At 42.7% G+C, this 25,455-nt stretch overlaps 3 protein-coding genes across 4 annotated transcripts in view; 2 read left to right on the plus strand and 1 right to left on the minus strand.

The window, feature by feature from the left end:
- CPNE2 (copine 2) overlaps positions 1-25,455 on the plus strand; it is a 129,955-nt gene that overhangs the window by 91,073 nt on the left and 13,427 nt on the right. For both annotated transcript variants that reach the window (XM_087971720.1, XM_026680123.2), the window contains 4 exons: positions 5,597-5,683; positions 14,304-14,363; positions 24,001-24,134; positions 25,199-25,253. In XM_087971720.1, the coding sequence (XP_087827846.1) occupies positions 5,597-5,683; positions 14,304-14,363; positions 24,001-24,134; positions 25,199-25,253 (336 nt within the window). The remainder of the gene's footprint in view (positions 1-5,596; positions 5,684-14,303; positions 14,364-24,000; positions 24,135-25,198; positions 25,254-25,455) is intronic.
- Positions 1-25,455, plus strand: part of RSPRY1 (ring finger and SPRY domain containing 1) — a 169,999-nt gene that overhangs the window by 76,102 nt on the left and 68,442 nt on the right. The window lies entirely within an intron of this gene.
- Positions 24,440-25,455, minus strand: part of PSME3IP1 (proteasome activator subunit 3 interacting protein 1) — a 37,219-nt gene continuing 36,203 nt past the window's right edge. Inside the window, exon 7 of the mRNA XM_087971742.1 lies at positions 24,440-24,540. Coding sequence (XP_087827868.1) covers positions 24,455-24,540 — 86 coding nt within the window. The 3' untranslated portion in view covers positions 24,440-24,454. The remainder of the gene's footprint in view (positions 24,541-25,455) is intronic.

Consider the following 25,455-nt stretch of genomic DNA (forward strand, 5'->3'; position numbering starts at 1 on the left):
CTGGGTTCTTGTGCCTGACAGCTACCGAGGAATGCAGAACATAGAACATAGAATAACAGAGTTGGAAGGGACCTTGGAGGTCTTCTAGTCCAACCCTCTCCTCAAGTAGGGGGTCCTATTCCAGACAAATGGCTGTCCAGTCTCTTCTTAAAAGCCTCCAGTGATGGAGCTCATGTGATTTCTGGAGGCAAACCATTCCACTGGTTGCTTGTTCTCATTGTTAGGAAATTTCTCCTTAGTTCCGGATTAGTTTGCACCCATTGTTTCTTCTCTTGCCTTCTGGTGTTTTGAAAAATAGTTTGACTCCCTCTTCTTTGTGGCAGCCCCTCAAATACTGAAATACTGCTATCATGTCCCCATGGTCCTTCTTTTCACCAGGCTAGACATATCCAATTCCTGCAATCATTTTTCGTATGTTTTAGCCTCCAGCCCCCCAATCATCTTTGTTGCTCTTCTCTGCACTCTTCCCAGGGTCTCAACCTCTGTTTTATAATATGGTGACCAAAACTGGATGCAGTATTCTAGGTGTGGCCTTACTAAGGCTTTATAGAGTGGTTGTCAGCTGGTGCTCCATTCAAAATCCAAGAAAGAAATACTTAGACTCCTTTAATCAGAGAAAAGATATCTTTTACTGGAAATCAAGTGGTAGCAACAAAAGAATTCTGAATCTGAGAAAATGGGCGTGTAAATCACATATACAAAGTAATGGCAACGTTTCCACCCCCAATAGTTCAATTGGCTCATCCAATGAAAAGTTGTGTAGATCATCATGTGGGCATCTCCAGGTGGTGATGAGGCTTCTGTCCGTTGACCTTGACATAGTTTGATAAAGGGTTGCAGCTGCGCATAGCATAGGATAGAAACCTTAGCAAGAATGTACCCCCCGCTAGCTTATACAGTTCTGGTTTGTAACACCTCCAGCTCACTTCCCACAACCATTCCCCCCTCCTCCCCCCATTACTTATGACAGCCGAAAGATGCAAAGCAAAGGGAGAAAATCTTGAAGGCTGACAGTGGTATTAATACTTCAGACGATCTTGATTCTATCCCTTGTTAATGCAACCTAAGATTGCACTGGCTTTTTTTTGGAGGCAAAGGCGAATCACCTCTGAAAAACCTTGTCCAGAAAATTACAGGGATTTGTCTAAGCAATTGCCAAGAATTGGACACGATTTGAAAGGAAGGGGAGACCAAATAAATAAATAAATAAATAACCCACCTGTAACTTCTTGCATGAGCTCTCCAAGGTCCTGAATATGTTTCACTCAAATTCTGTTTGTTTTGAATGAAAGTCTTGGTTCTTCGAGGATCTTGGTTAAGACAGGCAATGTGAGTTTGCATATTCTAGCATTCCAGAATATCAGAGAGTCCTTCTGGACAATGGTGAAGGTTCTGGACCAGGACTAGGGAGACCTAGTGTTTTAGATTGCCCTCAGCCATGGCAGGGTCTGGGGCAAGGCGTTCCATCTCAGCCCAAGAGACAGGATGGGGCAATGGTTAAAGTATTGGACTAGGAGAATTTTAGTCTCCTATCAACTAAGGTAGGGGTGGGAAAGCATAGCCCTTTTATAACTTGTGGACTTCAACTCCCAGAATTCAACTCCCAGAGCATAGCTGGCTCAGGAATTCCGGGAGTTGAAGCCCACCAGTCATAAAACCCTAACTAAGGAAGTCCCAGCTGTGGAAGGGTGAGGCAGTCATTCATTCCTAGCTCAGCCTACCTCACAGGAATATTGCAAGGAAATATTGGGAGGAGGAAGTGCTATCTCTACCATCTTGGAGAGATAAGGTATAAATTTAATTACCAAATCAAATAAACAGATGGAATAAGTTATGTAAGTTGGCAAATAGCCAGCTTCTAACCTACTGCGTAAATTCATGAAATGTGAAGCTAATGGAGAATTCCAAACTTTCACAATTTAGGCCATTAAAAAAACAGAATCTCCTTAGTGCTCAGAGGCTGAAAGAAAATGCTTTCTAAATTGTGAGGAATGTTCAGCCCCTTTGCAGGAACATCAAGCGTCAGCAGATCTCTTGTTTAAATGACTGTTTGCAGTTATTACTTCAAAGCTCTTTGGAGGCTAGAAATGGCATTTTAATTTTGTCTTCTAGGCTGCTATTTATTTATGCCTTTCTCAATCCTAGCTTGTGCTTCTGCGTAAGGAGCTTAAAAATAAAATGGGATACATGCATTTGTTTACCTAGTGAGTAATCACATCCTTCCTCATTTCAACTCGAAGCCCCACTGTGTTCATCTGCTGCTTCTACGTTGGTTTCTCTCTGGAACCTGACAGCTTCTATATGTAGTTGCTGGCTGTAAATAGCTCAGGCAGATGTTCAACCCATTTGAAAACTCTGGGAAACCTTAGGGATGCTACATGGCCTGGCACGATGCTCTGGGCTGAAGCCAACACACCATTCTTACCAATGAGTCTGCCCAGAGCTAACCTGAAGAGTTGCATCCAGAAGTGTGTGGATAGTAAGTGCAGCAGGGAAGTGGAGCAATTGAGGGGAGACCAGGGGTCAGGTGAGGCCTTGAGTGTGGTGGATTGTAGTCTGGATTCCCAAGAGGGAGAGGCTGCATTCCAGAAGGCAAAGAGGCTGTGAAGGTTAGATATAGGTATCCCTCAACTTCCAACCACAATGGAGCCCAAAATTTATGTTGCTACGTGAGAAAATATTGAGTTTTGCTCCATTTCACAACTTTTCCTGACACAGTTGTTAAGTGAATCACTGCAATTGTTAAGTTAGTAACACGGTTGTTAAGTGAATCTGGCATCCCCATTGACTTTGCTTTGTCAGAAGGTCACAAAAGGGGATCATATGATCCCTGGACACTTCAAACATCATAAATATGTGCCAGGCATCTGAATTTTGAACCCGTGACCATGGGGCTGTTGCAACAGTCGTAAGTGTGAGAGAAATTCCCTGAAAATGGGCTCCAGCACAAGTCCAAAAGCGCAGAGGACAAAATCTTTGGTCCCAGTGCATGACCCAGATTAGATCCTGCAACATTATTCCGGGACATGTATATTCACCTTGTAAATCAAGGACTACCTTTAGTTTGTGTGGCCGAAAGAGGGTGAAGATTGCTCCTCCATAATAAGTCCCAGAATATATATGTTTTATGGTACAAGTAATCCGCTTTAGCTTGGCAAGGTTTCTGTGTGTGCCTGTGTTTCTCTGAAAATAAAACCGGGTCTTATATTAATTTTTGTTCCAAAAGACGCATTAGGGCTTACTTTCTGGTTGGGTCTTATTCTTGGGGAAACAGGGAGGTGAAGAACAATAAAGGAAATTGCTTAGAACAAGGGTCTTCAAACTTGGCAAGTTTAAGATTTGTGGACTTCAACTCCCAGAATTCCTGAGCTAACATGACTGGAGGAGGAATTCTGGGAGCTGAAGTCCACAAGTCTTAAAGCTGCCATTTTTGAAGAACCCTACCTTAGACTTCTGACAACAGCCAACCAAACATGGCAGCTTTAAGACTTGTGGACTTCAACTCCCAGAATTCCTGAGCTAACATGACTGGAGGAGGAATTCTGGGAGTTAAGTCCACAAGTCTTCAAGCCTTCAAGCTATCAAGTTTGAAGACCCCTGGCTTAGAAGAAACTCTGTGTATCTTGTTGTTTAGGGGCCTCTGACATGCCCATCTTGAAGTTAAGATGTAAATGACCTGAAGCACTTTGTCATGGCATTAAAATGCAATGTGAAATACTTAACATGAATGTTCACATGCAGATGAGGTGAATGTTTGTAAATTGCATTATTTTCACGAGTAGCTGAAGCAAGATTGAGAAGTTGCATTCATGTCAATGTTTTAACCTCGGCTGTGACACAAACTGTGGTGGGCTGAGGTCTTCTTGGACCTTGGGGGTTTTGCTCTCCTATCATCTTCTGTTGTGACAGGATTGTAATTCTTGAAAAGATTTTGGTCACCATGATGTAAAAAAAGATGTTGAGACTCCAGAAAGAGTGCAGAGAAGAGCCTCTTATATAGGTAGTCCTCGCTTAGCAACCAAATTGGGACTGGCAACTCCATCGCTAAGTACCCTGGTCACTAAAGATGGTTAGGGGGCTGGAGGTTAAAACACACAAAGAACGGGTGCTGGAATTGGGGATGTCTGATGAAAAGAAGGACTAGGAGTGACATGATAGCAGTCTTCCAATATCTCAGGGGCTGCCCCAAAGAAGAGGGAGTCAAGCTCTTCTCCAAAGCACCTGAGGGCAGGACAAGAAGCAACGGATGGAAACTAGTCAAGGAGAGAAGCAACTTAGAACTAAGGAGAAATTTCCTGACAATTAATCAATGCAACAACTTGCCTCCAGAAGTTATAAATGCTCCATCACTGGACATTTTTAATAAGAGATTGGCTAACCATTTGTCTGAAGTGGTGTAGGGTTTCCTGCCTAAGCAGGGGGTTGGACTAGAAGACCTCCAAGGTCCCTTCCCACTCTGTTATTCTATTCTATTGTAAATCAAGATTTTTTTTTCCCCGTCACATTTTCATCAGGTGAAACTCTGGTCGAGGACAAAAACAAACTTTGCAGGATTAGACCACGCTCTGGATTGTAAAGTTCCCTAATATCTTCTTGCCTGTGAAAGTTCATATTCTAATGAAATAAGTTGAACATTGTTTATTAATTCAGTTCTTGTCTATCAGTAATCAAGTTATGTTCAGATTCATTCTTCAGTCTTGCTTGACTCAGAAGCCATGCCAGGTTTTTTTTTTGGGGGGGGGGAGAATTGGAGGGGTGTGGCCTGTGGTTGTGACATCGCTAGAGTAGTTGGAGCCAGGATACCAGACCTGTTGCCTCTTATATAGGTAGTCCTCGCTTAGCAACCAAATTGGGACTGGCAACTCCATCGCTAAGTACCCTGGTCACTAAGCAAAACATTGTGTCCTAGACTTATGACCTCATATTCTTCCACCATTAAATCAGCACGGTCATTCAGTGAGACATTACATGAGCACAATTGGCAACTTCCCGTTGGCTTCATCATTGACTTGTTGGAAGACAGCTATGAAGCGCAAAAATGAGAGTCACGTGATGTCATAAGTGGAAGGACTGGTCACAAAGTTGTGTTTTTTTAACTGTGGTTGCAGTCAGTAAGGTAGGAATACCTATACCTTCAGAGCCCAAACTTCACACATTTTCACTTCTTAATGATCCCAGTTTCCCTCCAAAAGGTTGGAAATTTGGCCCCATACATATTGGGGTTCCAATGGGAGTACTGGGGAACACAGGCATTTTTTGAGTCCATGTTTGGGATGTCTGTAGTTTGCCAGTTTTTCTCAACCGTGATCACTTTAAGACATGCGGACTTCAATTCCAAGAATTCTCCAGCCTGGGGAATTCTGGGAATTGAAGTCCACACGTCTTAAAGTGCCACGGTTGAGAAACACTGATTTAAACCATTTTATTTCCCAATTTGGTTACCCTTAAAATGTTTTGAAAATGTAAATCTCAGCTTTCCCAGTAATTACAGGACAAAAAAAAATATATGTATTTTCTCTAATAAAGAAAAAGAAAAATCAAGATTGCTGCATTTACCATGGTCTTCCTTTCTTTTTACAAATAAAATAATACGCAGGTAGAGTTTGAATGCATCAACCCCAAGAAGCAGAAGAAGAAAAGGAGCTACAAGAATTCGGGCGTCATCATTGTCAAGTCCTGCAAAGTAAGTTCTGCTCCTCAGAAGGATCGATGGTTTTGTTTGGGCTGTTTCAGAAATAACATACAGGCAGTCCTCGACTTACGACCACAATTGAGCCTTCTCAGTTTCCGTTGCTAAGCGAGACATTTCTTCAGTGAATCTTGCCCCTTTCTTGCCACAGCTGTGAAGCGAATTCCTGCGCTTGTTAAATTAGTAGCATGGTTGTTCAACAAATCTGGCTTCCCCGCTTGTCGGAAGGTCATGAACGGGATCACTTGGACACTACAACCGTCATAAATATGAGTCAGTTCCCAAGCACCTGAATTTTTTTTTTTTTTTAAAACAAGTTTTATTGATTTTCAAAACACACAAGTCATCATTATCCATTACATGTTTAAACCTTTTTCCATTATAAATTTAACAAGTCAGATAAACTATAATTCTGTTTTAAACCATTTCCATATAAACATACAAAAACCTCTTATCCAATTTCCCTTTATTTCTCTTCACTCTTATTCAATTTTATTATTATTATTTCATCTACTTCTTTCTGACTTAGTTACCATTATTCTCATTCTATATTTCTACAAGGTTTTATTAATTTTCCCCCAAAAAAACAACATAATCACACAACACACAAAACATAAAAAAGATCTTTTGGAAAGTAACTTGGACCCAGGTATCTCTCTTTTCATGGACTTCAATAATATTCAGGCTCATCTTACATATCATTACTTATTTTATTTACCATTCTAATTCTTCTATATTAACTTCTCCACATATTTCACTCTTCTTGATTCTATCTTAATTAATCATCTTAATTTGAGTCATTATATTTATATCTTTTGTCCATTCTCTATTATACCTTTGTCTCATTCCTTTTAAAAAGAAAGAAATTTCTCCTGAAATCACTAATCAGAGTATGATGCCTTTCTATCTCCCCACTAAATTAATCAAATTAATCTTTAAACTACCCAATCCGATTTTGCTTGGTACATTCTAACTGAATAATACATCTAAAACAATTAAATACATAGTTAAGCAATAGATTTAAATATTAAAAACAAAATACTATAATGAAAGTTTTATAATAACATCAATATCATAATCTTAATAAACTCTTTAATTAAAGTTTAATATTCTAAATCTCCCCTCATATTATATTTTCAAACCAATCATTCCAACATTTTAATCTCTTATCAACTCTCAAGCCATTTAAATTTTCTATTTCTGATACAATACTACAGTATCATCTTATGTACCTTGCAAAATCTCTTTGAAGAAATTATACTTATCCTTTATCCCTAAAAAAAATTTCTTTTTCTCATTTAATTTCAAAACTTTGTAGCTTTTCTCCACCTTTTCCCTTTCTTTCTTCCCCCAACAAACCTTTCTAGCCCCACTTCTTCTAGCCTCTGCCTTACTGGCTTCTCTTCTCTGTCGTATTCCTCTTCCCTTTTGTTTACCATCCTTATATTGATTTTGCACCTTGTTTTTCCCTTTCTTAAATGTTTTTTTAAATCTTAAGTCCTTTATTTCTCTTCTTTTTCCTCTTCCTTCCCTCTTGGTCGAGTTCTGAGATTTATTAAAGATGGCTTCCTCTCTTTGTTCTTCTTCTGCTGTCTTCATCTGTTGCAATGTTTGTTGATAATTAATAAGCGCCATTTCTAAAAAAAGGAAGGCTTCTTTCAAACCAGCTTTACCATTTTGTTTTGCTTGCTCATAATCTTTTCTCAGTTCCTCGATAGAAGAAGCCATTATAAATCTTTTCTTTTCTTTTCTCTTCCAACAGCCAGAATATTCCAAAGGAAAAATAAGACAATCCCAAAGTTCTCAGTCAGTCCAAACCAAGACAGAGTTCCCACTCTCTCCTCCTGGGGTAGTATCAATTAAAAAAAAGAAAGTCCAAATCTGTTTCTTAAAATCTTAATGCAATATATTTTAGTCTTTTAATCCTAAAGGCATCTCCTCCAACAAGGTCTTAGCATACAAATATTTTTTTTAGGCCTCTCTTTTCCCACTCACCACTTAGAGCCAGTTTTCACCTAAAAAAATAGGTTTCTTAATGTTCACTTTTTATTCCGTAAAAAAGAGGGTAAGCTATCCTTTCAGCACCATTAAACTGCGCTTTTTTCCTCTTCTCGAAGGTATCATTCAGAAAGTCATACTTTTCAGGAATTTTGTTAAATATGTCTTAGAGTCCTAGGAACCAAGAAAGACTTTCTCCTCTCAAGCACTTTCTCCACTTCCTCCTGCGCATTCTTACCCGGCTGCCAGCTTCTTTGTGGCGGCCATTACGGACCGCCGCTGCACCATCCTGGGAAAGGGGGTTCTGCCGGCCGGGGAGGGGTCTGCAACACCCCAAACCCTTCTCCGGATCCCCCTACCTTCAGCTGCCCCTGCAGGCTGGCTAGCTCCGTACCCGTCTGGGTCGGAGCCCCAAAACGGCTAGCGCGGCAGGGATCGCGCAACCGCAAATCCCTGCCGCTCGCGAAGCCGACAAACCGGAAACTCCAACCAAGCACCTGAATTTTGATCACGTGACCATGGGGAGGCTGTAAGCGGTCGTACATGAGAAAAATGGTCATAAGCAGTGGTGGTATTCAGCTGGTTTGCACTTGTTCGGGTGAACTTGTAGCAAGGATTTGGCATGGGTTGCCGAACCAATAGTAACTTCTGGCTGGCCACGTCCCCAACCCAGTCACCGGTTGCTCGCTCACTCCATGTCAGGATCCCGGCAGTTACTCCAATTAAATCATGAGCCTCGACCACACTCCCAAAACTTCAAAGGATTTATTAGAAGTTAAAACATCTGGCATTAGCCTGGGCGTAGCCGACTCTGAGATACATAATTCACTGTCACCCTTGATCCTGCTTTCCCCCACACCCCTCTGGGTGTATCATCCAACGAAACACGTCCATAGCCAAGAGTCGTCAATCATGCTCTCCAATTAGGCTTTTGAGCAGCAGAAGCTTCAGTCATCTAATCAGTCTTTGAAGAAAATATGAATGGAATGTACTTTCGATTCCACACTGCTGCCTGCTCTTTGAAACTCCCCCCCCTTCTTTCTGTTGTCAACTATAAAACATGTATACAAAATGTTTTATGAGTTGACACTCCATCCGCCTGATCCTTGCCTGAGGCCCAGGAGGCCCCCAAAATAGGGGGGGGGGGTTTATGCTGCAAAAAAGCCACGCCCACCCAGTCACATGGCCATGCCCACCAAGCCACGCCCACCAAGCCACACCCACAGAACCGGTAGTAAACATTTTTGAATCCCATCACTGGTCATAAGCACATTTTTCAGTGCCATTGTAACTTCAAACGGTCACTAAATGAACCTTGTAAGTCGAGGACTACCAGTAATTGGAAAAGAAGGCCGTTTGGGGGTGGTTTGCTATAGGCTTGTACATGAGGGGGGGAAAAACAGGAATGTTTACAGCTGGAAATCAGATGAGGAGACTTGACTTTCCAATGACTCTGTCCTAAGACAGCCTGGCCTGCTGTTTCCCTCCAGATACGCTGCAAAAGACATTCTTGTATTCTTCCCTGAGTGACACGTTCGTGTTTAAATGTAGAATATGGGAGGGTGCTGGGTAGATGGGAAGAAAGCTGTGGGATTTGTAGTTTTGCCCTGCCTTACGGATGACCTCAAATACAGGTAGTCCTTGATTTGTCACCGTAATGAAGCCCGGACCTCACCTGAATTCTTTGCAGTGGTCTTTAACAAATGCCACAGTCATAAAACAAACACTGCACTGGCTAAACAAACCCATTAGACTCCATGGGCGTAAACACTGGTGCCCAGCAAAATATTATAAATCATAATCATATGACTGCAGGGCACGGCAAATGGCTGTAAATGCTGGTTGCTGAGTGCCCAAAATGTGACTATGAGGATGGATGGGCAGCCTTCTGAACTTTCAATCAATCAGGATAGAGCTGGAGGGGACCTTGGAGGTCTTCTAGTCCAGCCCCCTGCTCCAACAGGAGAACCTATACCATTTCAGACAGGTGACTGTCCAGTCTCTTCTTAAGATCCTCCAGTGATGAAGCACCCACAATTTCTGGAGGCCAGCCGTTCCCCTAGTTGATTATCTTCACTCTTAGGAAATTTCTCCTTAATTCCAAGATGCTTCTCACTTTGGTCAGTTTCCAACCATTGTTTCTTGTCTTGACTGCAGATGCTTTGGAGAATAGCTTGACTCCCTCCTTCTTTGGGGCAGCCCCTCAAATATTGGAAGACTGCTATCATCTCCCTTCTAGTCCTTCTTTTACTCTAGACTAACCAAACCCAAATTTCTGCAACTATTTTTCATATGTTTTAGTCTCCAGGCCTTTAATCATCTTAGTTGCTCTTCTTGGAACTTTTTCCAAGTCTCAGCATCTTTTTTGAAATGTGGTGAGCAAAACTGGGTGCAGTATTCCAGATGTGGTCCTATTAAGGTTTCATAAAGCTGTATTAATGCTTCAAATTATTTAGAAGCATTGAAACTAGGTTATAATTTCAACAAAAAATAATAATAATTTCAACTCTTTAACTGACTGGTCATAAGTAGAGGACTAAGCTAAGCAAGACAGATGTTAAGTGACTTGCACTCATCTTACGGCCTTTTTTTGCCACAGTCATTAAGGAAATCATGCGGTCATTAAATAAATGGTTGTAAGCAGAGGTGGGTATTCAGCAGGTTCTGACCAGTTCTGGAGAACCGGTAGCGGAAATTTTGAGTAGTTCGGAGAACCACCAAATCCCACCTCTGACTGCCCCCCCCCCTCCTGCATCTGTTCCCTGCCTCCCATCGAGTCCCAGCTGATTGGCTGGCCTGCACAGGAGAACGGAGCTGGAAAGCAGGTTAGTGTGTGGGGGGGAATGGCGATTTTGCAGTAACCTTCCCCTGCCACACCCACAAAGCCACGCCCACAAAGCCACGTCCACAGAACCAACCGTAAAAATTTTTGAATCCCACCACTTGTAAACCAAGGACTACCTGTATTTATGGCCTCAGAACTGAAATATTTTTTTAAAATGCTTGAGCATAAGGGAAGGTAGAAGTGAGATACTGAGATATTGGTAAAAGTGTGTAAATGCTGCAATTTACTGTAATGAAAAAATCCTTTTGAACCCTCGGTGGCATATTATCCAGTGGTCCAAATAAAGAACCTTCACCTGCATAAACTTCTTCTCAGAAAATTATGGCCAAAACACTCTATTACTTAGCTCAGCGCTGCAGTCAATAAATTAACATCTTCTCCGGTTCTGAAATAGAAGCCCTCTTGAGTGATTCACTATTCCTTCAGACTCACAAGACCTTTGCTTTTCCGTTTGATGGATTAGAACTGCTAAAACTGCTTTCGGATTTGCATTAAAATCATAATTACTGACATAATACCGAGATTTGCCAGAATGGCATCTAATCATCAGGAGGGCAGGGTCTCAACTCTGGGACAAATGAAATAATTTTTTTTTTAAATGCCAAACTCTGACAAGCCAGGATGAAGACAAACACAAGGCCTGATTAACCTGTCATTCCACCAAATTGGAGTAGTCAGATGGGCAGCGAGGAGGATGCATCGCTGCCCCATCCAGGCCCTGAGCCACCCTCAGCTCTAAAGCCAGCCAAGGGTTTTGCAAAGGGGCCAAGGTTCTAGTCCCTCTCGACTCCTGCTTTGAAGGCTGCAGCTAGCCCTTGACTAAATGGCCGCAGTTGAGCCCAAAATGTCCATTTAAGTGAGCTTTGCCCTATTTTATGACCTATTTGCCAAAGTTGTTCCATGAATTACTGCAGTTGTTCACTTAGTAACGAGGTTGTTCAGCGAATCTGGCTTCCCCAATGACTCTGCTTGCAAGAGAGTCCCAGAAGTGGATCACTTGATCCCAGGACACTGCAACCTTCATAAATACATACCAGTTGCCAGGCATCCAAATTTTGATCACATGACACATGATGTTGCAAATGGTCGCAAGTGTGAAAAATGGTCGTATGTGATTTTTTTTTTGACAGTGCTGTTGTAACTTTGAACGGACACTAAATGTATGACTCTTAAGTCCACGCTACCTGTACTTCTTTCTGGCTCTCATTTTGCATTTACATTCAGACTGAACACCGATGCGTCTACATACATCATGTCTTGTCTATCGCTTTCTTCACTTCCCGCCCTCTTACTCAATTCAGAGGAGTGAGTAAATGAGCTAAAACAGCCCGGAGCAGCAGAGTCTAATGGTCCAGATTTGATCCCTGCTCCACATTGATTCTGTGCTATGTCCTGGATTCACACAATGTATAAAAACCCCAATAGAATGAATGAAACACAATTGCTGGATGCATGTAACATGCTGCACCCAAAATATATGCTAGAAGACTTTGACTTTACCTCCAGTCAGGTAGCAACCATTCGAAGTTAAGATGGACCTCCTCAAAAGATGATAAGTTGTAGGTGCTCCATTGGTTGGGGTTTTTTAAGAAGAGATAGGACAACCATTTGTCTGAAATGGTATAGGGTCTCCTGCTTGAGCAAGGGGTTGGACTAGAAGACCTCCAAGGTCCATTTCCAACTTTGTTATTCTGTTACTTAAAATCTAGTTCCAAAGTTCCATCACCTGCTCCTCCCAGGTCATGTGACCACATTTCCACTGCTCATCAACTGGTCAGCATTTACGGCCATTTGCCCATGGACGTGTGACTGTGATGTTTTTGCTAAAGGTCTCCATTTACAGAATGTCTATGGACGTTTTGCTTCTACTCCAACAAGCTTCTTGGATGAGAAGTGAAACATCTTTAAAAGTTTAAAAAAAACCAAGAAAGTCCAGCTGCCTTTTGAAAAAGCACCTCTGCATTTAAAGTTTTCAGCAAAGGAGCCCCATAGTGATCAATGAGCTTAACAAACCATGTACGTATCAATTCATCAACAACTTGCCCATGTGTTTAACAACCATGGCATTCACTTAAAACCTCTGCAAAAAAATAAATAAATTGGGGTCTTATGATGTGATGATCTTCTTTACAATTGTTTACATCTGTTGTCTATAATGGGCCTAAGTTGAGAGCTACATATAAAGCCTATTTAAGCTTCATGTATTGGCCTAATTTGCACAACATGCCAATACAGGGTTTCTGCATCTAGTCCCATTTGAGCTTAGGCTATGTCATGCCCCTGTCCGAATCTGATTCGGAGGGGGAGGCTGAGCTGCTGACAGGGAATGGGAGTGCGGCTCCTTTGGCTGTGGAAGAAACTGGGGAAGGGCACAGTCTGGCTGGGCAGAGTAGGGAAGAGGTAGAGCAAGGGAGAGAGAATTCGGAGGAAGACCCAGGCCCACCCCCTCTTCATCCTAGGGCACGCAGGGAGGAACGGAGAAGGGAGCAACTTGGGTTGCATGGCTTATGGGAGAGGAAAGGGCCCTGATTCCCTTCATTAGCTGCAGTTGGGAACACAGTGTTTAAAAAGGGAAGTTGCGCACAGCAACTTGTTGGGAGCAAATCGTGAATTATCTGGTATCGTCAAGGCTTATCTATGTTCCTGGAGTCTTTCCAACTGTGTGTGTTTGGCTGTACTTTCAAGGTTGCAATTCCTTTTCCTGCCCTGTCAAGTTAATTACTGCAGTGTGGTTTGTTTGGATTTTTAGTTACAGTCTGTATGTACCTTGTTTTGGACTGAATTTTCTACAGTTAAAGGCTGTTCCTGGGAGAGTTTTTCTCCAGCTGAAGGTAACCTGGACATTGGGGGAAAAGTTGGAGATAATAAAGGGACTCTTCTTGCTTATTTGACTGTGTTGCTTTTGTGCCACGCCCCTTTGGGTCATCACAGGCTACCATGGTGTGCAAACTTTCCCATTACAGTCCTCAGCCTCCCTATGGTCCCATGAAGATGGGGGAATTCTGGGAATGGAAGTCTACTCATCCTACAGTTGTCAAAGTTGGGAAAACACTGCCATACTTAGTAACACTGAATGCTTCAAACATCACGAGATTTCTCGGACAAACATGTCAAAGAGAATAGAGGAGAATGTTTGCAAGACAAAGACCTTTGTTGACACAAAACAGCAACCTTGCTAGCAATGTCTCATACACAAACACACACCCCTCCAATCTGCTCCTTTTGATATGCTGCACAGCTGAGTACACACAATGTTCTAGGCTGAAGTTAAAAACAACGGTTAAGTGGCTTGGGATGCAGAGGACCGTAACATTCCCAGGCAACCCCTGTGAACCAAGTTACGACTTGAAACCACGATGTACTGTCTCGATATCATATTGCACAACTGCTGTGGCTTTATTTTCCTTGGTTTAAATGGTAAATGTATGGTGTAAATCCAGCCACAGTTTTTGGAAATGTGATGGCTGCCAGGAGATTCCAACTAGAAGGCTGTTTCTCAACTTTGGCAACTCTAAGATATGTGGACTTCAACTCCCAGAATTCCCCTGCTGGCCATGCTGGGGAATTCTGGGAGTTGAAGTCAATTCCTGGCTGGGGAATTCTGAGAGTTGAAATCCCCACAGTCTTAAAATTGCCAACGTTGAGAAGCACTGAATTAATTTGGTAGAATAAATGAGTATTTTGTGAAATAAGCTTGCTTTTTTGCATTAACTTGCTCTGTTTCTCCTTTTCTTTCTCCCCTCCTTTCAAATCTTCCCCCTCATCTTTCAGATCACCCGAGATTACTCCTTCCTGGATTACATCCTTGGAGGCTGCCAATTAATGTTTACGGTAAGGATCTTGGTGATTTTTTTTCCCCATGAACGCTAACAACATAATCACTGTTGTGGCCTTTGGGTTAAATCTCAGCATTAATTAAAGCATCACTTCACGCCTGGAAGTTGGAAAACGGCTTGTTTCCTGAGCAGAAATATGCCCCACCGTGGCCCACAAAATTATAGGGTGCGCACTGCTCCCAGGTTCGACAAAACCCCAACAAGAAGTTTGCCACCCACTTAGCAACGCATTGGGAGGATGAGCAATAGCGACAAGGGGATGCATCGCAAAAGATCCAGGAGGGGACCTTCCATGCTGCACAGGAGGTCCTCGGCTTACAACAGTTCATTTAGTGACCAATCAAAGTTCCAAGGTCCCTGATAAAAAGGGACTTAACGGTCATTTTTCACACTTAATGACCGTTGCAGCATCTCCATGATCAAGTGTGATTCGTATTTATGATGGTTGCAAGTATTTTTGGGTCATGTGATCCCCTTTTGCAACCCTCTGACAAGCAAAGTCAGTGGGGAAGCCAGATTCACTTAACGACGGGGTTACTAACTTAAGAACTTCAGTGACTCCCTTAAAAGCTATGGTAAGCAAGGACCTAAAATGGCGGCAAAACTCACTTAACAACTTTCTTGTTTAGCAATAGAAATTTTGGGCTTAATTTGTGCTCGTTAAGTTGAATGCTACTTGTACATAGTAACAGAGTTGGAAGGGACCTTAGAGGTCTTCTAGTCTAGCCCCCTGCTCAAGCAGGAGAACCTATATCATTTCAGACAAGTAATTGTCCCGTCTCTTTTTAAAAACCTCCAGTGATGGAGCGCCCACAACTTCTGGCGGCCAGCTCTTCCGCGGGTTAATTGTCCTCATTGTTAAGAAGTTTTTCCTTAATTCCAGGTTGCTTCTCTCCTTGATTAGTTCCAACCGTTGTTTCTTGTCCTGCCTTCCGGTGCTTTGGAGAATATCCCGATCCCCTCTTCTTTGTGGCATTTCAGATTGTGGATTTCTCCCAATTGCAGGAGTTCCTGCCTGCAATGGAGGCAGGATAGAAATGCAAAATAAAAATAAAAATAACGCAAAGCAATGTTTCTGTTGAAGATTAGAAATGATGTAGGTTACGATTTGTGAGATGCAGCTCCCTCACTGTATCTTTTAAAACCAAAGCAACAAAATGGACAGTCCTTGAATTGCAACCACAGTCCTTGAATTTTTGTTGTTAAGCAAGACAGCTGTTTCGTGAGTTTTTCTCATTTTACAACCGTTCTAAAGGTCCTAAAGGTCAACAGTTGTTAAGTGGGTCACTGTAGTTGTTAAGTCAGTTATTAAGTGAATTGCTTTCCCATTGGCTTTGCTTGTCAGAAGGTTGCAAAAAGGAATCACGTGACCCTGGGATGCTACAACCGTCATAAATATGAGTCAGTTGTCAAACACCTTCATTTTGATCACATGACTGGAGATGTTGCAATGCTTGTGTGAAAAATGTGAGCAACTTTCATAACTTTGAAAAGTCACTAACTGAATGGTTGTAAGTAGAGGATAACCTGAAATAAAAATTAAGGAAAGCTAGTTCAGAATGAAGTCTTGTCATGCCCCCCCGGTGGAGACCAACTCTGAGGGAGAGGAGGATCAGCCGACAGGGAGTGGAGGTGTGGCTCCGGAGGTTGTGGAGGAGGCTGGGGAAGGGCACAGGCCGGCTGGGCATTCCGAGGAAGACCCAGGCCCATCCCCTCTTCATCCTAGGGCACGCAGGGAGGAGCGGATAAGGGAGAAACGTGAGTGGTGTGGTCTACGGGGAAGGAAAGGGCCTTGATCCCCTTCATGGGCTGCAGCTGTGACAACTGAATAAGGGGACGGACATGCATATGGGTGAACGCTAGAAACAAAGCATGGAATATCTCTAGTTTATGGTTCCTCTCTGAGTTTGGCGTCCTTCCCAGTGTGTCTTCTGTTATCTGTGGATGTCCTCCAGCCCTTATCTTGCCTGGTTTGTGTTATTTTTTTACTCTTTATTATTTAAACGGCATTTCCTCTTCTGGCAACTGCTCGTGTGGGAGTTTTTTGTCTCCAGGCAAGGATATTTGGAGCTTGGAAGCAAAGTGAAGGAATAAAAGGGGCTTCACCTGTTTTTTTTGTGACTGTGTTTATTTTGTATCCCACCCTGGGTCATCACAATTCTAAACTTCTAGACTTCTCTTAATATGAAGGAGAAACCAGAAGTAACCATGGGCTTCCACATCGCCACTACAAGGTGCCAGTGCAGCTCATCGAGTAGAAGCATTATATGACTGTGCCACGTGGCTCTCCAAATTCTCAATTCTGGACTAGTTGTAGCTTCTACATCCAGTAACTTTGGGTGATACCTGCATCGGGTTTTCTCACAGTACTGTTCCAGTCGATCAGATTGGGAACTGTAGGTAAATCGGATGCACAAAGATTATTTTGATCCACCGTTGCATAAGTGGGAATTATAAATCTCAAAGTCATCCTATTGAGGGTGTGGAATCCATCCGTTGCCATTCGGATTGTGGTTGTCTTCTGAAGTTCAAAAAATCCTCAATGACATCAATCCAGTCCCTGGGATTTAAGGAGAGCAACCCAGCACATCTATGCATTCATTTTATTAGACCTAGGAATCCACAACCAGGCTGAATTTGCTTTGGCCCAAACACACTGACCATTCCTGTTACGATTTCTTATGCACGTTTCCTTGGTAACCTTGTTACTTGAGCAAACAAAGAATTATGTTCCAATTAGGCACATCCAAGTAGATAAAGGGTGATGCTGCCTAAGGCAGAACATCCTAATTTCCTTTCAAACATTTTCACTCTTGATTAATTTGGGACGTTGTGTCCCCAAAAAGTTTGGCCCAGTTTCCTTGACCAAACCAGGATTTGGGTTCAACTTGGAGGGGAGAACCTATCGGGTGGACTCAGGAGTCCCAATATTGAAGCAAAGAAAGGTTAAGTTACTGCTGAATTAATCTCTCACTGTATCCCTCTATATGAGGTAGCAGGCAGTAGGAGGGAGGACGTTGGGATTAATCATAATTAATTATAATATAATGTAATGTAGTATAGTATGATATATATACATATATACATATATACATATATACATTCATACACACACACACACACACATGTATATGTATATGTGTGTGTATATATATATAATTTTATTAATAAACTAGCTTGATACCCATGCTTTGCTATGAAATTTTGTGATCAGGCTTAATTTTGGGGGAGGAAAATAAGGGGGGGGGAATTCTGCCTCTGCCTACCAGCATCCATTGGTATTCATCTGGCTAGCATCCTGTCAGTGTGTAAGAGAGTTGAGGGCTGTTTGGAAACTGAAACAGTATTTGCTGTGTGAGCAAGGAGACAGCAAGGAGCCTGGGCGTGGCTTAGCTCAACTGTTTTGTACTAAAGCTGCTTGCTGCTGTGAAACTGAAACTGGAACTGGAACTCCTCTCCTCTGCTTGTGTTTTGCATTTGAAAGAGATTTCTTTTCAGGTGGGGAGGGGGAGTAGAACTCCTTAGCATCAGAGCGTGTTAATAATAATAATATAGGAAATACTAATGCTCTGATGGTCATTTTGAAAAATCCTTTCTTAGTGAGCACCTAGAAGCCAATCGTGTGTGTGTGTGTATACACACACACACACACACACATCATTATTGTTACGCTATGCTATGCTATATTATTATAATCTATATTATAATCTATGACCTATTACTTTCTGTTTAAATGTACGCTGTGAGCTTATGCATCAGAGACAAATTCCTTGTGTGTCAAATAACACTTGGCCAATAAAGAATTCTATTCTAATACTTATTGTAATATAATAACATTTAATATTATTATAATACAGTGATATTACTATTAGTTCAACCATTTGGGGAAAGAGATACCCTTTAAATTATTTACATCCAGGACTGGCAGCTTGAGGGGGCTGTGGACCCCAGTTAAACAATTCCCATGGCTTTGAGAATCATTGATGGTGGAAAATGGGCATAGTATCTGTGCTAGACTTGGTTTTCTCATTTTTATTCCTTAATTTTTGGTGGATCTTATTTGAACTTAGAAGCTAAGCATGGTCTGGTCAATATTTGAATGGGAAGCTACTGTAGGAGATGACCAGGCTGAGCCTGATGGTAGGGTCAAATGCATCATTAGTTTGGAGTCCCTATGCCCCCGAAAGAGACCTAACTGCTAACCCCCTTGAAATCTGTTGACTCATATCTAGCGTCAATTCGCCTTGATCGGGTTCTTTTACATAGGTTGCATGGAATTATTGAACTCTTTTGAACTCTATCCTGTTCTGACCAAGGCTTCCTGAGACAGTAACAATCACATGCTTAGTCCCCAAACCCTTGTTTTTATTTCAACAGCTGTGAATTATATGCATTCACAGCCCGCAGTGAGTCCCAAACAGTTTATGAATAGTCCAAAAGAAGTCTGCCACAATCCTTCAGGATAAGGCTGATAAGCACCCACCTTTATCTCCCTTGAAATGCTGCCAGCGACTAAATTGCCAATTAGCTGTACAAGGCCAAATGGAGCACAGTCAACACGGAGCTTCAGAGTTTAAACTGATCAATGAACAAAGTTGCTTCCTGCACTTTGCTCCTCCTTTATGTCTTATGGGAGGGCCAATCATCTCCAAGCCTTATTCCTGAGTCACCCCTTTTGTCTTAACTGTTCTTGCCTTCTGGCAGCTCTGTGCGCCACTGAGAACAGGCTCCCCCTGTTCCTCTGCCTCGCCGTCAGATTTTGGAGGCTCCAGAGTCAACACATAACTTTCAGATGTCCCTGGCCCCATTTCTGTGTTGGACAGAGATCCCTCATCGAAGCCCTCCCCAGACTCTAGGACTGGCCCATGTTCCTCCAGGACTGGCCCACTTTCTGATTCTGTGGACCACAACATATCCTGCTTCCTGGTTTCTTGTGCCTGACAGCTACCAAGGAATGTCAGGGCTACAGATAAGAATTAAAATGAAAATTCATCCATCAAGATAGGACGACCAAACAATATCCATACCATCATGGCTGTATATCATTGGCTGCCTTATCAAGTAGACCCAACAGGAAACACAGCCATATAAACAAATTCTACTTTGTTGTAAAACTAGTTTTTAGAGAATCTTGCTAGTTTTAAAAGTACAATTCTCCCCCCTCTCTTTTAACAGCTCAAGAAACTAGGGAAGGTTGCTTCCGAGCCTCTTGCCTTGCCCATTATGGAGCTCTGGGTTATTCCGCCTCTTACCTTACTGTTCCCTAGGCAGCATCACTTCGCTCCGTTCCCCCAAGGTTAATATGCCATTACAGTTGTTGAGGTAATTCCCCGTTAGGAGAATGAGCGCATACAGGGAGACGTATTTGAGAGAAGTGTTTGAATAATACACATACAGCACACAGATACACTGTACAGTAAATGTAGGTTTTTACTTTCAGAAACGTTAAGCAAAGTCCAAACAAACAATCCAAAATCATTCACAGGTAAATCAGTCAGTTTTTCAATCCAGGGATAATCCAAATATCAAAGTCCAGTGTCAAAAACAGTTCAGTAACAGACTTACATTAAATCCAGAAATAGCAGTCAATTAGGAAAAATGGAGGAACGGCAACACTTTCCAACAGAAGGAAACAGAGATACGCTCACACTCTCTTCTGAGACTCAGACTAAGACTAAAACAACCCAGGTTTCTGGCTCCATCTTATAGCCCTTTGAAAAACCACACCCAACTGCAGTTTTTGCAATCTCTTAAAGACATAGTACGAAAATGTTTATCCTGGTTTATATATTTCTAACCCAAATACCTGTTAGGTGACTTATATTCCTAACAACAGTCATAAAGGGTCAGGCTTGACTTGAGGGAAACATGGTCTTTCATCCTTGCATTACAGTATCCACGTGTTTCTTGCTGATTTCAATTCTGCTGGGTTTTACAGAAAGCTTCCTGGTGCTTCCAAATGGACTTGAAGAGTTATCTCCAAAGATGCAGCTATAAGATGCATCTCCCTGGCTTGAACCAGAAGGCTTCCTCCCTTGAACCCTTTGCCTTTTATAGCTTCAAAGCAGTTGTTGATGCCATCATAAAAAACAACAATAACCCACACCCTCTGCCAGGCATTGTCTCCAGAAATGGTCAATGAATGAATGAATGACTCGATGATTTCATGTTTTTCCAATGCCATTGTATCTTCAAATGATTGCTAAATAAATGATTGTAAGTCAAGGATTACCTGTATAGCAATAGCACTTAGACTTACATATCACTTTCCAGCCCTCTCTAAGTGGTTTACAGAGTCAGCCTCTTGCCCCAACAATCTGGGTCCCCATTTTACCCACCTTGGAAGGATGGAGGGCTGAGTCAATCTTGAGCCTGGTGAGATTCGAACTGATGGCTGTGGGCAGAGCTTGCAATACTGCATTCTAACTATTGTACCAACAAGGAAGGAAGGAAGGAAGGAAGGAAGGAAGGAAGGAAGGAAGGAAGGAAGGAAGGAAGGAAGGAAGGAATAGCAATAGCACTTGACTTGTATACCACTTCATGGTGCTTTACAGGTTCTCTAAGTGGTTCATAGAGTGTCAGCCTCTTGCCTCAACAATCTGGGTCCTCATTTTACCCACCTCGCAAGGATGGAAGGCAGAGTGAGGTTCAAACTGCCAAATTGCAGGCAGATGGCAGAAGTAGCCTGCAGTACTGCACTCTAACCACTGCGCCACCTTAGCTCAATGTTATTCAACATTGGTATGTTCAAGTGATTGCTTTTTTGGACTAAAACGAATAGGAAAACACAATCTGTATTAGGTAAAGAATCTCAAGACGCTTCATAGAAGATCCACTGGCCTGATCTTGCTCTAATTTTAATAACATTCGTAATTAAAACTTCAAAGCTCTTTCCACTGGAAAATTTGTCAATGTGAGCCAGCAGTTTGCGGCACGAGCCAAAAAGGCCAAACCAATCCTTGGTTGTATAAACAGAGGCACAGTATCAAAATCCTGTGAAGTATTAATACCATTTTACTAAGCCTTAGTAAAGCCTCACGGGGAATACTGCGCCCAGTTTTGGTCAGCACATTACAAAAAAGATGTTGAGACTTTGGAAAAAGTGCAGAGAAGAGCAACTAGGATGATTAAAGGCCTAGAGACTAAAACATATGAAAAATGGGGGCAGGGTTTGGGTTTGGCTAAGTCTAGTGAAAAGAAGGACTAGGGGAGACATGATAGCAGCATTCCAGTACTTGAGGGGCTGCCACAAAGAAGAGGGGTCAATTTATTTTCCAATAATAAGAGGGCAGGACAAGAAACAATGGATGGAAATTAATCAAGGAGAGAAGCAACCTGGAATGAAGGAGAAACTGCTGAACAGGGAGGACAATTAACCAGTGGAACATCTTGCCTTCAAAAGTTGTGGGTGCTTCATCACTGGAGGTTTTTAAGAAGAGACTGGACAGCCATTTGTATGAAATGGTATAGGGTCACCTGCTTGAGCAGGGGGCTGGACTAGAAGACCTCTAAGATCCCTTCCAGCTCTATTCTGTTCAAATCTTCTGTGTGCAATAGAGGATTTTACTCTCTCTTCCCACAGGCAGCTGGCTTGGTATCCCGAGAAAGCTATGAATTTTGGCCTTCCAGCCCCTTGTGCCAAACTAATCTTTTCGAGGTGCAGCCTGCAGGAGTTTTGAAGCGCTGTGCACAAATGTGGGGCTTCAGTTTTGATTTGTTGTGTTGACTTAAGGAGACACACAGGAAAAGGGAGGAAGTATTGCCATAGAAACGGGAATGGGCACAAGCGTGTTCTTCGCGCAGCATGAACTGTTGCATAATGACACCATTTCAGGGCAGATGAAATGGCAAAACCAGGACCTTGGCATCTCTCCGAAACTGAAATCAAGTAAGAATACAGAATAGCAGAGATGGAAGGGACCTTGGAGGTCATCTAGCCCAACCCACTTCTCAAGCAGGAGACCCTCCACCATGCTGGACAAATGGCTGTCCAATCTCTTCTTAAAAGCCTCCAGTGATAAAAGACCCACAACTTCTGGTGGCAAGTCGTTCCACTGGTTAATTGTTCTCACTGTCAGGAAATTTCTTTGTATTTCTAGAATAGATTATTTGGGGAAGTTTTAGAATAGGGATGTCCAACTTTGCCAACTTTTAAGACTCATGGACTTCCAACTCCTAGAATTCTCCAGCCAGCCATGATGGACACCCTTAGTTTGGGCTTAAATCTGGTGAGCGTAGAAGACATTAAGAAATTGGTTTGGATCAGGGGTGAGCAGCCATTTAGAGGGTGAAGGGATCGCTGTGGGAGATCCTCTTCCTCACTTTTGATCCCTGACAGCTTTCCTGTCACATCTGCAAGCAGACAGTCCTCAACTTAACAGTGATTTTTTAAGCGACCATTCAAAGTTACAACTAAAAAAAAGGGAAATATCACTGGGTCCTCACAATTGCAACGGTCACAGCATACCCGCATTCACAGGATCAAAATTTGAGCCCATGGCAACTCGCATTTAGTGACAATGGTTGGAGTATCCTGGGACCAAGTGTGATCTTTGTGATCTTTCCAAGGACAAGCAAAATCAACGGAGGCAGCTGGATTTGCTTAACAACTGCGTGGTTCACTTAACAACCATAGCAAAAATTGGGCGTGGCTCACTTAATGACTGCATGGCTTAGTGATGGAAGTTCCGATCCCATTTACCAGTCATAACTCAAGGATTTCGTGTAAAGCTACCTTCAAGGAACACTTGATTTCTTTGTGGATTCCTTGGCTTCAGTAGCATGTTTTTTTTTTTTCCACAGGATGCTTCTAAACTTACCTGCAGCTCTGACCCTTCCTGGTCATCTCTCATTCAAATATTTATGGAGATTCTCAGTCCTCTGGGCCATGGTTGTTCCAAAGGTGCTTTTTTCAAGAGGCAAACTGGACTTTCTGTCTTTTTTCTTTGAAAACCTTTCAATTCTCATCCAAGAAGTTTCTTCAGCTCTGACTGGATGGTGGGGAATGGAAGGATTTATATTCCTTGCAGACAGCTGGTCATTTGCGTCCTTTTAGAGGGTCGTTGAGGCCACTTGGAGGTTTGTCTGTGTCCTCAGGCTCACCTGAGTAGCTCTGTAACTACTCCATAACTACTCAGTTGACTCCGAGGACACAGATAAACCTCCAAGTGGCCTCAAAGACCCTGTAAAAGGATGCAAGTGACCAGCTGTCTGCAAGGAATATAAATCATTCCATTCCTCACCATCCAGACAGAGCTGAGGAAGCTTCTGGGATGAGAAGTGAAATGTCTTCAAAGAAAAACCAGAAAGTCCAGTTTGCCTCTTGAAAAAGAACCTTTGGAACTCCAATTCAAATGCTAACCAGTCCTGATCCTAATTTGCTTCCATCTGCTATGATGTAAATATCAAAGCTTGCTTTTTAGATGTAATTCCAACAGGCGAGACTTTCTGGTCAAAGGAGAAGAAAGTGCTGTTTCTCATTTTACAGAATACAGAATAAGAAAAGTTGGAAGGGGCCTCGGAGGACTTCTAGTCCACCCCCCGCCCCCTGCTGGAGCAAAGCTGAATCTCTCAGCCAGCCTCTCCTTTTCCCCCAGAGCAACTTCAGGTCTGTTTGCCATCTTTCCATGCAGGTTGGAATTGACTTCACAGCATCCAATGGAAATCCTCGGGATCCGACATCTTTGCACTACATTAACCCCATGGGGACCAACGAATACCTTTCAGCCATCTGGGCAGTCGGGCAAATTATCCAAGACTATGACACGTGAGTGGTACACAAGAGGTCACACACCGTGGTGGGATTCAAATTTTTTAACTACCGGTTCTGTGGGCGTGGCATGCTTGGTGGGTGTGGCTTGGTGGGCATGGCAGGGGAAGGATACTGCAAAATCCCCATTTTTCCCCACCCCACTAACCTGCTTTCCAGCTCTGTTCTCCTGGGCAGGGCAACCAAAGAAGACTCAGCTAATCAGCTGGGACTCGATGGGAGGCAGAGAAGAGATGGGGTTGGCGGGGCCACTCAGAGGTGGGATGTGCCAGTTCTCCCAACTACTCAAAATTTCCACTACTGTTCTCCAGAACTGGTCAGAACCTGCTGAATACCACCTCTGTGTGTGTGCATTTACATTGGCGTTGTTTTATTCTTTTCACAATCTCCCTGGGAATGCAACCTGACAGTGGTAAAAATATTTCATCAATCAATGAAATAATTCATTCACTCAACCTGTCTGTTTTTAATAGAAAAAGCATAATTCCTTCTCTTCTTTTCCCTTTCTCCTTCCTTCCTTTCTTTTTTCCTTCCTTCCTTCTCCTTTCTTTTCCTCTCCTCTCCTCTCCTCTCCCCTCCCTTCACCTCCCCTCTCTTCAAGCCTGGGATTATATTTGGACCAGTGGTGGGATTCAATTTATTTTACTACCGGTTCTGTGGGCGTGGCTTGGTGGGTGTGGCAGGGGAAGGATACCGTAAAATCTCCAGTCAGAGGTGGGATTTGCCAGTTCTCCAAACGACTCAAAATTTCCGCTACCAGTTCTCCAGAACTGGCCAGAACCTGCTGAAGACCACCTCTGCTTCACATACCAAGTGTCCTATTTTGAACATCAACTTCGGAGGCACAAAGGGGCCACTTGGAGCGTTTCTCAGAAGTGGTTTGCAAACAGAACTTACTCGGTGGTTGCTATCACAATTGAGCGGAAGGATTTTGCACATCGGCCCCAAATGGGGAGCAGTTTGCTTTGAGATGTTAAAGATGGGAGAAGGCAGGATTGGCAAAGGACATTTCCTCACGGGGCCTCTCATATTTGTTCTGTTTCTTCTTGATTCTTTTGCAGAGACAAAATGTTTCCTGCCTTGGGATTTGGCGCCCAGCTCCCACCGGACTGGAAGGTAAATCTGGGTTCCTGGCTTTAGAGTGTCTCACGATGGCTGCATGAGCATCTCTAGGTGGGGTGAAAGTTTCAGTGGTTCTTTCTTGGTTCTGAACCAATGGGATGCTCCTTCAGAACCCAGAGAGATGTTCTGGCCCAAAGAGATTGACTTCAAGTCCCAGAATTCTTAGCAACAGCCAGGAATTGTGAGAGTTGACCAC

Source organism: Notechis scutatus, chromosome 9, assembly GCF_049901735.1.
Source record: "Notechis scutatus isolate UNSWTSFEM ecotype Mainland chromosome 9, rNotScu1.2, whole genome shotgun sequence".
In the NCBI taxonomy this organism is placed as follows: domain Eukaryota; kingdom Metazoa; phylum Chordata; class Lepidosauria; order Squamata; family Elapidae; genus Notechis; species Notechis scutatus.